The 14,157-nt window shown below is 34.3% G+C and overlaps 6 protein-coding genes across 6 annotated transcripts; all 6 read right to left on the reverse strand. All coding sequences in view use genetic code 12, as the record gives it.

The window, feature by feature from the left end:
- Window positions 1-31: 31 nt before the first annotated feature.
- Window positions 32-3,010, reverse strand: DEHA2D16126g (DEHA2D16126p; the record flags this gene model as incomplete). The annotated part of the gene is made up of 1 exon (XM_459186.2): window positions 32-3,010. One exon carries the CDS (start codon window positions 3,008-3,010, stop codon window positions 32-34), a length of 2,979 nt encoding a protein of 992 aa, XP_459186.2.
- Window positions 3,011-3,472: 462 nt separating this feature from the next.
- Window positions 3,473-5,860, reverse strand: DEHA2D16148g (DEHA2D16148p; the record flags this gene model as incomplete). Its single annotated transcript, XM_459187.1, has 1 exon — window positions 3,473-5,860. One exon carries the CDS (start codon window positions 5,858-5,860, stop codon window positions 3,473-3,475), a length of 2,388 nt encoding a protein of 795 aa, XP_459187.2.
- A 272-nt stretch (window positions 5,861-6,132) lies between these two features.
- On the reverse strand, window positions 6,133-7,038 carry DEHA2D16170g (DEHA2D16170p; the record flags this gene model as incomplete). The annotated part of the gene is made up of 1 exon (XM_459188.2): window positions 6,133-7,038. One exon carries the CDS (start codon window positions 7,036-7,038, stop codon window positions 6,133-6,135), a length of 906 nt encoding a protein of 301 aa, XP_459188.2.
- A 468-nt stretch (window positions 7,039-7,506) lies between these two features.
- On the reverse strand, window positions 7,507-9,297 carry DEHA2D16192g (DEHA2D16192p; the record flags this gene model as incomplete). The annotated part of the gene is made up of 1 exon (XM_459189.1): window positions 7,507-9,297. One exon carries the CDS (start codon window positions 9,295-9,297, stop codon window positions 7,507-7,509), a length of 1,791 nt encoding a protein of 596 aa, XP_459189.2.
- A 142-nt stretch (window positions 9,298-9,439) lies between these two features.
- Window positions 9,440-11,644, reverse strand: DEHA2D16214g (DEHA2D16214p; the record flags this gene model as incomplete). Its single annotated transcript, XM_002770277.1, has 1 exon — window positions 9,440-11,644. The coding sequence occupies one exon, from the start codon at window positions 11,642-11,644 to the stop codon at window positions 9,440-9,442; it is 2,205 nt and encodes a 734-aa protein (XP_002770323.1).
- A 212-nt stretch (window positions 11,645-11,856) lies between these two features.
- DEHA2D16236g (DEHA2D16236p) lies at window positions 11,857-14,154 on the reverse strand (the record flags this gene model as incomplete). Its single annotated transcript, XM_459191.1, has 1 exon — window positions 11,857-14,154. The coding sequence occupies one exon, from the start codon at window positions 14,152-14,154 to the stop codon at window positions 11,857-11,859; it is 2,298 nt and encodes a 765-aa protein (XP_459191.2).
- Between the last annotated feature and the right edge of the window lie 3 nt (window positions 14,155-14,157).

Raw genomic sequence — 14,157 nt, forward strand, 5'->3', positions numbered from 1 at the left:
TTAATAATACATGCTATAGTACAATTTATCACTAAGTTAAACTATTTAGTTGTCGTATTCTTTCGTCTCTCCATGCTTGGTAGTCATCCCCAATAATTGTAGAACTATCGCAAGTCATATTCTTTGATGTCATTGCATTCGTATCCTCGTTTTCTTTATCGTCATCGATCGCTATAACCTTAATGGGGGATAAGGCATATTTATTTACCCTCACATCCTTTTTTTTTCTATCATCAATATAAGAACTATCAATAAATCCATATTTTTGTATTGGTGTAAAATCGACTTTTTCTGATTTATTGTTAACACCATTATCAATATTCAATGAGGTATTGAATCTTAATGGAGATAATCTAGAAATGTGTGAATGGTTAGTTATGTCATCATTGTCATGGAAGATTCGAATTGTCTCGTCGTTGTTGAAAGTCAAAGGTGAATTCAATGGTTGTAAGCGTGCATCCATAAATTTGGTCATATTTGAATTCGTTCTTGAAGCTGTCCTAATTGGACTCTCGAGACTTGAACTAGATGTTGAATCACTGTGACTACTTAAGCTCAAATTTATAGCATTTGCAAACTTGCTATTCTGGTGAATTGTTGTGAATGACTTTGGTGGAGCCGCTTTAGTATGCTTATTGATTGGCTTTTTGATTGCTTGTTGATTTCTCAAGGGTGATACTCTTAATGGGGATTTTCTTGCGTAAGGTGAAGGCCCCCTAGTTCTATTCACAGAACTTGTAGTTGATCCACCCCTGGCCTGGATTATAGGCGATCTACCTGTAGATTTTAATGGCGAAGACTTAGGGTTGTTGCTGATCTTTTTTGGGGACTCCGATGTATTATTACGGAATTTATTCCTTGAGTTTCGATTGGTTCCTTGGTTCAGTTGTTCAGATTCAATAATCAATAGCTTCTCGAAAAAGTCTTCCCCATTTATTGTAAATGGTTTACTGCCAGAACTTAATTGTTCGTGATTATACTTAATAACATCAGCTTTCAAACCATCTACCAATTTCGGCATATTCTTGATTATTCTTTTTCTTATCTTTTCTTCATTGAGTAATATTTTGCACGAATTCTTACTTAATAATCTAGAAGAATCTTTAGAAGAATCCTTCAAGAAATTTTGATCCTTGACCAAATCATTCAACTGGGTATACATTTTTAAAATGTGTTCTTTCGATTCATATTCCTTTTTTAATCTGGACAATTCTACTTCATGTTCATTCAAAACAGTTTCCTTGTCTAAATCATCATCATTAACATCATAGTTATAGTGCTTAAAGCATTTCTTCTGATCATCAGCGAAATACATTTTATTCCATAACTCCTCAATCTCCATCCTGCTGTCGATTATGAAATTCTCGATGAATTCGGACCGCCTCATGTATAATCTATTTAATTCCATTTTGAAATTCATCAATGAAATATCTGTCAAGGAACTATTTGCATTTAAGAAAGTAGAAATATACTCATTACTTTCTCCTAGTTTAGTCCATAAGGACTTGCATGATGTTAAATAGTAATCCCATTTCATTTGTTTGGCATCCCTAATCTTTTGCAATATATCAGCGAATTTCCCCACGAAATTTAAATGGTTATCATTAAGACCAAATTCTTTCGGGTTAGTCTGTATGAATCTGAGAGTCTCTATATCAAAGTAGCCATCGTTTCCTGCTGAACCATTTTTACTATCGGTTATATCGTATTGCTTTTGGATATTAATAACTTGTTCTTCATTTAAATTCAAAATATTTATATGTTCAAAGCACTTATTAATTATCGCTTTCATTTGATCGTTTCTATCGTTAAATTCAATTTCACAGTGTTCTATTTCTGTCTGGATGTTAGACAAGAATTCATTAGTAATTTTTGTAAACTTCAAACTTCGTATTACTCGTACAATTTTATAGTTCAAATCTCGTAATTGGTTCATCGGGTTCTCAGTACCTGATTCCGTATTTTCATTCTGGTTATTGCCCGTACTCAGGGATGTATTATTGGTTTTTGCATCCGCTTTGCGAGGACTAGATATGATTACTGCAAACTCATCACCATTCTTACTCTTTAAATTCATTATTGGTTCAACCTTAGAATCCTTCTTTGATAATTTGAGATATTTAATAGTCGACTCGAATTGTTCTATCAATACCTTATGTTGCTCTGCCTCTTCCCTGCTTGGCAAAGTCTTTAGTATCATAACTTTGGCGTCTGGCGAATAATACTCGCCTATAGCGTCATGAAAATCGAGATATGTGATTGTATGATCATTTAGTTTCTTAAAACACCTAATAAATATCTTCAAAACTTCTAGGAAGGTAGAATTCAACTTATTCTTGAGTTGTAATAACGATAACTCAGGGATATTGTTAAGCATATACTCATATTGACTTTCGAATGAGAAATCCGTCTGTGGTATCCCGGTAGAAGTAATATTGAAGGGAGAATTTGCGTAGAAATTCTGTTTTCTATTTTGTATATTGGCCAACTTAGTTAGTATATCATCCTTATATCCTTGTTCGTACATTGTTCTATTACTGAATACTATTCCTCTTTCTGTTAATGATAGAGCTTTTTCTCCGTTGTTGTCATTCACCATGGCTAATATTATTCGTATCTGTTGTCGTAACCATTCACATTCATTTTCAATATTATTCTTCTCCCGTTGTAAACTAGACGTAAAATTGCTTATAGTATCTTCAATTACAGTAAATATTTCCGACTTCTTTATGGATATTTCTGTTGTCGAATACCCTATTTGGTTGTATATCTTATTGAGCTCTTGGATAGTATTGTTAACATCCATCGCAATGATATCCAAATGTCTATCCTTTGATGTCATGGCTGTGTCGACTTCATTCCTCTCTGGCTCTTGTGAGTCTGCTGCCAACGTTGACTCACAATCCATCATTTCTTCCATATTGCTATGATTGTCATGAACTTTGGAAGGCATCCTTGATACAGGCTTACTTGGTGTCTGAATAGGCAACTCTTCGTTTAAATCGGTCATATTATCGTCCATGTTTCCATTGTTCCAATGAGATACACTCATATTTTGTCCGTTACTATACTCCGGAAGTATATGATGATTCGTGCTTTCTAAAAAGCTCATCCTTATATTCTATGCTATGTTCAATATTGGGATCTTCACTGTTTTTTATATTGATATAGAGAAGTTTATTTTCTTTTTAAATTAATTCACTCTCTTAATTACTAGAGTAAATACCAGTTATATCGATCAATTCCACTACTTTTTTACTTTGTTTTGGAATGATAAGCTGTTTAATTGTATTTTGTGTATTTGCAAAAATTTTGGCTGATGCAAGAATTAGCTTACCGTTTTCGGACAAAACATCAACAAATATGTCAAGTGTTTGTATGCAGTATTTTGCAATTCATTAATCAATTAATAACTATATACATAAAAGCTCATAGTGGCTTCTGTAATAATGCAAGTATAAATGAAGGATACTTATAATCCTTTTGTAAGATCAGCCTGATGAAGAATAGAAGATAATTCGTCACCAAAATTGAAATCGTTATGATGATTGGATGGAACATCGATTAATTCTTCAGTAACTTCATCTTCGACTTGGCTGTCTTCTATAAATAATACAGGGTCTCTTTGAAGCTTTGCTAATTCTTCCCGCTTCTTGTAGTTTCTATAGATACCAAATTTACGGTATACAAAACCAGTGACATCCCAGTTCAATTCACGAGCAATTTTGAAAAGATTTTTCGTGGGGGAAGCTTTAGATCTCACGCCATGTTTAACTAGTTCGCGATACCACAATTCAGCTTGCTTGTACTCATTTCTATAATAATGAAACATGATGAACGGATATATTTGGTTAAACGTGAATGGGAGGCCATAGGCTCGGGAGATTCTGATCATCTTTGAGGCAAATGCGTAATCCTGATGAACAAGTAAACTAGAATAGATGAGCAAATCGAACAAATAAACGGAACGATTGTTTCTCTTTATTTCAACATTGGTAAGAAAATCAGTTATGATGGCTTTAGCTGTTTCGAAGTTAGTTTCAGTGGTTACCAATTCCATGTCTGCTGAGTTGGGGTTCAACTTTAATAGATATTTCATGAATAAGGTAATAATGTGATCGTTCAAATTATTTTCATGGAAAACATGCTGCTGATTTGCTCCTTCTCCGATCGTTGTAGAATCTCTTGAGGCCATTAGCTTCAGTATATATGTCACATATAATTTAAAAATGTAGTCAGGAGTTATTTGAGAATTGGGGAGCGAATTTAATATAATTCCATATACTTGTGTTAATCCGTTAGGCGTAAATTCAAAACCTGTTAAGCTATTGTCAACATTCGCTTTTTGAACTATAGATAATGATTGTGAAAGTTTACCTATTTCTCCTCCGGAATACACAACTGAAAGCAAATTAAGGTCGTCTAAAAGTGTAAGACCCAGATTATCTTCAATGCTTTTTTGATTTCCGCTAAACATCGAAGTAACATAACCAATGAGAATTTTTGGTGATGTAGGATATTTTTCTTTAATTAATTGTAAGATTTCCTCTATTAAATGCAACAACTGGGTATTGTTTAAACTTTTCAAGTGAATGTTATTCATAAGTAGGAGTGCTTCTTGGTAGTAGCCTTGAGCCCGTAAGTTGATCATTATAGTTAAAAGATTCTCAAATTTAACATCCAAATGATTTTTAACCATATACTTTAATACTTTAATACAGCTTTGAGAACCTTTAAATACCATAATATAGTTAAGTATAACATTTAGAACAGACTGGATATCATCCAGTAACGTCGCCTCTATCAGTCTTTGATTAAAGCCTGGTTCCATTCGTTGCTTACATTTCCCTTCAAATTTAGATACTATCAAATTCAAGTATAAGGTAGCATCGACAACATCCTCCTTTTTAATTGCAAATAAAGCAAAGGTTTTCAAGTCCTTTATCGAAAAAAACTGTACCATTTTTTCTTGATGAATACTATCAAAGGTAGGTCTTTGGACATCATGCCATTTTGAATCCATCCAACCAGTTCTAACAACAAATTTCTCCAAATTTGATCCCATTATCAATTTATATTTTAGGTTATCAAGTTGCTGAGTTGCATAAGTTTGTATATTTAAATTAAGCAAATATGAATAAAACTCTGCATAGCGTGTTGCTGGAATTAGTGAGATTATTTTTTCATAAAATCCTTTGTTAAGAACTAGTGGCTTTTTGTTAACACTACCTACTAACGCAAGTTTATTCAAATAGCTTAATAAAATTTCAGATTTTTGATCGTCAGATTTATCTTGCAACTCTAATATATGCGATATATTGTTAAAGAACCCCTCACGAAAGCTTCCACTGATAGGAGAATCCATAAATTCTAATATCGAACTTTTCACTCTATCATTTATAAAGTATTTTCTCAAGGTACTCGTTATTATGCTTGTCATATCTGTATCTTTGATGTTGATCAACAACTTCGTCACTTTCTTAGTATCCAGTATTATAAGCTCATTAGCTATTTCTATTATGTTAAGACAAAATTTATCTGTCTCTGATATTGATTTATATGGTACATTTAATAAATGTAAGTAGCTTTGACTATTCAATTCTAAGATTTCTTCTTTACTCATGCTGAACAATGGATTAGGATATGTATCTATCGGCAAATCCGTGTACTTTATGGCATCTCTTTTGCTCTTCCCGGTAAATATATGTGGCCGTATTCTTGCTTTTGGTACACTAAAGGGTTGGTCGGTTAAAGTATGGTTGACGATACTCGGTGATGTAGCGAAATGGCGCAAATTATGTATGAACCCATTACATCGTACTGAACAACCATACCTTCCAACTCTTTTCAAATTATTCATATGTGACTTGGTCAGTTTAGGTAATATCAAGTTGATGGCAGTATTAAATATAGCTAAAGTTCATTAGATGATAAGCCTGATAGTCAATAATTTTCAATATTAACGGAAAATATTTTTGAATATATTCACGTGATAGACGACTATTTAATGGTATATTATGGTATATTATATTCTCTTCTCTTCTAGCTATGTACAAAATGATATGTAGAAATGACAACTCTACATAGATGACCAGAATTTACTAAGGGTATTGTGAATATGCTTTGCTTGACTTATAATAAAACCGAATTTTCATGATTATTGTTTGAATGGTTGATGTGATCCCAATCATCCATACTCATGACAGTGGTATTTCTTCCAGCACCTTTGTATAAGAATCTCTGATAGAAATATAAGAAGTCAAAGACAACTGTGCCCGAGCTTCCTAATATGTATGGAAGTTCCTTGACAAAAAAGTTGGATTTTGCATCACCATATACAAAATCACAACTTGTCAAAATGGATAATGTGTAAGTTAAGTTCCCCACTAATGCACATCCGAATAATATAGGAGAAATTCCATCTACTGATTTTCTCTTGTAGTTCTTGTATAATTGTGGGCATCTAGAGGCAACATAAACACACGTGCAACTCCAGGCCAAAAATACTCCCAATACTTCCTTATTTATTGATGAAGAAAACAGAGTGTCATCAGCCATTGTTCCCATGGAAACTGGCATTGCCGCTGCCACTGATGTGTTTAATATAGATCCAATAGCTAACGTCTTCAAGTATTGTTGATTATCGTTGATTGAACTATAACTATTATTATTCGATGATGCCGATGATGATATAGATTGCACCAATGTATGAGATGGTGCCTTGTTATTTGAATTGGAGTTTGAAGATCTAATATGAATTGCATTGGCTGTTGTATGTACAGATGCATTGTTAGCCCTAACTGGGTCATCCTCAGATGCTTTTATGTCTGTATTAACCATGGTCTCATCACCCTTACTTCTTTCCTCTGTATCCAAATTCTCGATATTGCCATACTTTCTAGGGTATACGCTATTATAGTAATAATATTGGTAGCACAATGTAACATCATTGCACAAGAAAAACAAACTCAAGTAAACTTGGAATTTCAAAACAACATCGTTAAGCAAGCAACTAGTGAAGCTCAAGAAATCTCCCATGAACCATAATAATAAGAATAGAGGCGATATCCCTTCTGCTGATTTGTTTCTATAATTACAATATATTTGAGGTAATTGTGCCCATACCCAACTTGATAATGATAATATGCTCAAGGAACTTGATATAAACGAAAATTGAGAACAGGTAAACATTCTCTATATTATTAATATGTGCCTTTTATGCTTTCTATTGTCTATAATAGTATCTATAGAATGTTTCATAAAAAACAAAAACAGTAAATTTGATAGATAGTTTTGGTCATATATGACTGTGCTATCAGTATGATTCATCACCGCGGTAAAAAATTTCACCAATTACCCGATTAAGACATATATATCAGAATTGAACTATTGTAGGTTAGCATAGATTAAACAAGTAGTATATAGCATAAGGAAAACATATAATAATAATCTTATTGAGGAGAAAACGTGTTCATAAGTATATATAATGATAAGCATTCATTTATATCATATTTTATACAAGGTATCTAGGAACGCAACGACGACTCTTTCTGCCACACCCGTAGTCTTAACACTACCAGCTACACCATATAAGGCGGCAATTTCACTCTCTGAATTCGATTCATCCTTGAGAGCGGCACTTGTCACTTCTACTAGATCGGATATTAATTCACCGATAACCGGAACGGTCAATCTGGTAAGTGCAAAGTGTAATGCGGCAGGATTCTGCAATGTAGAAAAGTGCCAACCTTTAGAGCTCAAACACTCGCCAATTTTATAGATACTGAGCGTACTTCTATAGTTTTTAGTAACCCCAAATGCTACCACTGATCCTATAGGGTCCCCAATAACCTCTAGGTATTTACTTAACATCTCATGTTCTTTAATCGCACACTTTAATTTCATTGAAGCTCCGACTATTGTACGACAAGACTCGGCGTAATTATCCTCGCCAAAGTTAACTAAAGTTGCCCAGCAACCAGCCATGAGTGCGCCAGGTCTTGATCCTGCTAGAGTAGGCGATCCATACATACCACCTGTCCAATCAGTCAGAATGTAATACTGGCATTGACGCAATTTAGAGTTACGGTACATTACGATCGAAGAACCTTTAGGAGCAAATCCATACTTATGTGTGTCACATGAAATTGAAGTAACCCCCGGTAACCTGAAATCAAACTTTGGAATTGGTTTATCACCATGAACTTTCGATTTCTCTAAAAATGAGACAATAAATGAACCAAGACAAGCATCAACATGTAAAGGAATTTTATATTTAACTGCTAAATTAGACAAAGCTTCAATATCGTCAATAATACCATGTGGGAAATTTGGAGCCGATCCTACTAATAAAACAGTATTTCCGTTAATTAATTTCTTAACCTTATTAACATCAACCTTGAATGTGACAGGGTCCAAGTCAACCTTGTGTAATTTCATACCAAAATAATAACAGGCCTTCTCAATGCCAGCATGGATAGTTATTGGTGCAATGATTTCAGGATTAGAAATATTCTTATAGAACTTTCCATACTCCCTTGCAGATAAACCTGCCAATAATAAGGACTCGGTACCACCTGAAGTAGTAGACCCACATCCTTCTTCTGGTGCATTAAATAAGCGCAAAACCATAGATACGATTTCGGATTCCATTTTACGAATACCTGGAAATACATCAGGGTGTAGCTGATTAGCAATGGAATACTTGTGGTACGCATCTGATTGTAAATCCAATAATTCATTCCCTCCGTGATACACAGCTCCGCTTACTCTACCATTGTACCAATCAGAGTGCTTCAAGTCTTGCAACCTGTCCAACTCCTTTTTCACTATTGTAGCATCCAATCCCTTTTCTGGCAATGATTTAAATTGCATTAAACTTTCATCATTCTGCATCAACTCCTCTTCAATTTTCTTGGTAGTTTCTGATAGTTCTTGATCGATCTTTTTCTTTATAGGTGGGATGGAGAGTAAAAATTGAAAACCTCGTTTACTTATAGCGTGTATAAATATTCTAATAGAAGCAATCATACCACGGCCTCTAATAAGCACAACCATTTGGCTCATATACAGATACATCAAATAGATGAATACTGCATCACGTATAATAGCCAAGTATCCCCATACGCCACAATATGCATTTATATAATAGGTATTAATATAATCTCTCAATTTGTTGTACGTATAGAACGCATTGATTTCCACTAAATACATAAATTCATTAAAACTTTTTGGTATACATGGAGTTCCATACTTCTTGCTATCCAAGAACCAATCAGTTTCAAATAATGCATGCATTTGATCTATATATCAGAGTTCAATTATCAATTTCTGTGTTTAGTTGTAGATAATATTTTACAGGATACAAAAAGAATTTATGTAGCTCGGTGAGTTCGGGCCAATTCATCGGATTTATGTAATTTGACTAAATAAGATATATTCAAAATGGCGTAGACGCTCTACTTACTCTATTGGTAGGCCTGCTACTGGAACCATTAGACGTACTATCCATTAGTGATGTTCTTTCTTTAATTAATTTGTCTAGTTTTTCATCAAAGAATCGTAACATAAATTGGTTTTCGCTTTTCAATTTATTCAATTCCACCTCATGGTTAATGAGTTCGTCCTTATTAATCAACGAAGGTAATAGTTGTATACCAGCGCCATTTAATTTTCCCTCTAACTTACTGTTTGCGTCTCTTAAGGCTATCAATTTAGAAGATAACTGAACTGCATCTGTAGAACTATTTTGATATTTCACACTCAGGGTATTATTTTCTTCGCATAACTTTTCATACTCTGTCGAAGTGTTAGCCCATTCCTTATCCAATTCTTCAATAAGCTTTTCCTGTTCTGATAAAGTCTTATTTAGCTCTTCCTCAACTTTAACTTCGTCCACTAAGTTATTACGCAAGAATTGTAACTTAAACTCCAGTTGCAACTTGTGCTCTTGAAACTTTTCTATATCAGATTCTGCTCTACCCATCTTCTTGTCAGCGAAATTCGCTTCATCATTTAGTTTTCGTAATTTCCTATAGTTACTACTTATTGCTTCCTCGTCTTCATCGATAGTTGATTGTCTCAAGCTTTCAGCCTGTCTCAATGAGGGCAATATTTCCTTGTGCTTTATGTCAATCGCTCTTTCAATTTGGCACACACGGTCATATATGAGCTGAGCAAACTTTGATTTAAACGTCTTGTAGTTAAATACTTCTATTTTGTAATGTTCGTGATCAATTTTTATTTCGTTTATGCTTTCATCAACCTCCATATCATCTTTGCATAAATCCTCGATAAAATAGCCAAATTTATGCAAGTAGTTAATATGAAGCTCCCTAGTTAGTTGATCGTCGGTAAAGCTTAACATCAACCTGTCATTGAATTTCATCATTGCATTGTTATCTTCAAAAGGAAATCTCATAATATCCCACGTATAAATCCATTCAAACAAAACTGACATATTGCTACCATAATTCTCTAAGAAGAAGTCATGATCATGATATTCGTACGCCTCGCGCCTATTAACAGCGAATGCATTCAATATTTGAAGCTTCCATTTATAATTTGGGCTATCTTTGGAATTATTCAAGTTAAAGCTATTATTCGCTTTCTTTTGAGGCATTTGAAGCATTATATGTTCGATTGAAAAATTTAAAATTGGTATAAAAACAGGAGTTTTTAACGGAATCGCGTCAGATTCCAATAATGTATCTGGTCTGTTCGGCAAATTGTTGGACCTTATGAGTTCTATACTAGGGGTTTGGGTATCGAGGTTTAAATCAAATGAAAATATTAAATTGACTTGCAGATTCTCAAATGAAGCTGAATAATTATTGTACAATTGTTGCGATGTAGCTAAAGATAAACAAAGTGAATGTTCACTTTTCTTTGTATATGTAGTTGCCGAAGGGTGTTTCCTTTTTCTTCCCGGTTCACCATCTATATTATCTACCTCTTGCTTGAACTTACGCTTTCCACTGTTATCATTGTATAATCTTTCACTACTCAAATTGTTGTAATGCAACTTCTTACCTATAATTAGCCCTTCGATGAGCTCTAATTCTTTGACATTATCTGCCACAACCAATATATGAAAGTCATTATTTTCAGTATTGTTTAAACTTTCGTATTTCAGAATATTGTTGTCAATAAATGAATCAAGAAGTCTGTTGAACAATTGAAACTTTCCTGATAAACTTGCCAATCTTTCGTTCACTTCCAGTAATAATAATTTCTTTGGCATAAAATGGTCAACTAATAATGAAGGATGTTTAGTTATGAGTCTTAGCTGTTCAAATAATAGATTTACTTTATCGTATTTATTCATCGCTTCACTGTGCGTATCATTCATTGCATCAAATTCGGGGCCCGTATTATCAAGCAAACTATTAATGCTACTCCTTTCTCTCTTTGTACGTATTTCATCGAGTAAGTCTAAGCTAAATATATGAAGCACAGTCTCCGTTAAATCCTTTTGTAATTGGGTGAGGACGGAAGGTAAATAATATACGCCATTTTCTGGTTGGGTAATGACTGAATCAGTAGTTTCAGTTAGTGGATCATTTTCATCTAATACTGATTGCATGTCATTTCTCTGATAAATATCATCTCGTGCTTCCTCCGAAAGCATGTCCATGAGATTCATTCTGCAATTTAGTTATCTTCTTGACCTCTAATGAAATAGTTGAATCAATAAAATTAATTTGTGCGCTTAAATTCGTGTAATTATAAAATCAAGTAGCATACATAATCTGAGAAATAAAGAAATTGATTGTACTACTGAGGATCCGAGATGTACATGAAATTGTTCCGTAATCTATTAAGTCTATAAATTTTTATACTAATGCAATTTCAATTTCAACGTCTGCCTTTCTTCTTCAATACTACGTTCAAGCCAACATTCCCAAGACTATTCCATACTGTACCATCAACCTTTTTTGGCAACTTTCTTCCATAAAGACATTGATCTACTAACCACATCCCTACTAAAAATTCAGGTTTGTTTAACGTTCCATCTTTCCTAAAATCAACCAAATCCCAGATAGCTTCTAGTGTTTCTTTAGGTAATCTGCTTCTTTTCCAGATTCTTTTTACTACAACTCCGTGAATTAGTTGTGATGTTTCTGCTGATAATAGATTATGGAAATTTTGTTGAACGACATTAGAATTATCCTCATTCGTAGTCCTCGAGGATAATAAAGCGGCTGTGGTAGGTGCATCTTGATTCTCAATTTGCAGCTCAATTTCTGGTTTGCCATTATAATCAACGCCAATGAATCTAGAAACCGCACAATTAATGTACAATCCTTTGTTACTTACCCACAAACCCTCGTATCTCTTTCTTTCCAGCTCAGCAATATATGATAGCTCACTATGATTTTTCCATGGTTTGTTCTCATTGAAAGAGTATTTCTTTTCTCTTTTCTTGTTTGTTCTCATCGTTGCTTTTAATTGAACCGGTTGTGATTGATGGCCCATTACTGGAGTTGATGTTCTTGAGGGGACAGAAATATTTTTGAGCTCTTCAGTAGCTGATTGTAGATCAGATTTTGATGTATCAGGATCATCCAGATTATAAATCGGTTTAGATTTTCTATTTCTAAAAAGCTTTCTGGATTTCGCCTTAATATCTGGAAATATTGGGAGTCTATCATCTAAAAACAGTTTATCATTGTCAATTTTCTCCACGCTTGGAGTCTCAGACCCACTTAAATCACTTTCATCAAAATAGGAATAATCACTATCGTCATTTACCTTAATTTGTGATTTACTAGATGCATCAGAATAACCACCATAATCGTTATATTGCACGCTATGTCTTCGTGTCCTATTACTCGAAGCATCAGACATCCTATCATCCCCCTCAGTCTGATATCCATCACTTTGTTCCGTAAATGTTGGGGAAATGGAATCGTTATCCATCTCAGGTGGAGGTTTCCTTTTAGGTTTAAGTCTCGATGAATCTTCTTTATCGGGAGTCTGAATCCTTAGGTTCATAAAAGTTTTAGGAGTATCGTTGTTACTAATACCTAACCTAGCACAAGCATGCAGTGATAGCGGGATATTAATCGGTGAAACTTCCTTGTCTTCCTTAGTATCATAGGTATCATTGTACTCAAAGTCGTCATCTTCATTGGAGTAATTTTCACGTTCATCGTGCTGAATTGATGCGTTACTATCAGGATCAAGAAGATCCATATCAGTCCTAATAATCACTGGCGTACGCAATTGGTCGTTGTCATTTTCCAGAAACGATGATGCAAAGGAAGAAGAAGAGTAATTATATATTGGTTGACCATAAAGCATCAATTGCTCTTCTGGATTGTTACTCTTCGATATTGATTTAAGGATTTTGTCCCTCTCCTCGGCTAGAGGTAATGATATTGTGCTGTTGTCATGATGACTCGATATTCTCTTCAGATCAATACTATCCCTTATTCCATTTAATATAAGTGCATTTCTCTGTGACATTTCCTGATTTTTTGAATTGGTTTTAGTTTTTGAATTTATCGAGTTTCTTACCAGGTCTAACATATCCTTAGGTTGAGTTCCCGTCGATAGTCTCTTAGTGTTTACTTGACCCGGAGATAAATCATTCGATATGTATTTCGACCCAATGGAATTTTTCACATTCCGTATCATGTCTTGAGGATCGTAATTTAATGAATGTTGTGAAACGGTCTTACGTCTTTCAAGGTTATTAACGGTAGATAGAGGCTCACCAAAATTATCATTTTTAGGTGGCTCGTTCTCTAGGCTTTCAACCGCAAACGAATTGCTATACGTAGATGATCTTCTCAGAGCACCTACTGAATTAGGTGTCTCGGCGGATTTACTAATTTTAGGTGTTTTTGGTGTATTTGGCATTTTGAAAATATTTGTCATATTTGAACCTGTTGGTGTTGTTTTCTGGTCTTTTCTTTCTGATGTTTGGCCTCGAGTCTTATCTGCTTGAGTCTGTGATATCTTATTGCTAGATTTTGCTCTGGTAGCCGAGTTTAATGCCTTCATTTGTGTCTGTGGTGGGGCTGTTGTGTCAACTTTTAATGGTATTCTGGATCTGTTATTAGGTTGCAGCTCTTCATTTTTTTTATTATTGATAGCCTTAAACGCCGCCAATGCCGCCAACTGACTTGTAGAGTTATTAGACGCCATATT

The sequence above is a fragment of the Debaryomyces hansenii genome (assembly GCF_000006445.2).
Source record: "Debaryomyces hansenii CBS767 chromosome A complete sequence".
NCBI classification, from domain to species: Eukaryota; Fungi; Ascomycota; class Pichiomycetes; order Serinales; family Debaryomycetaceae; genus Debaryomyces; species Debaryomyces hansenii.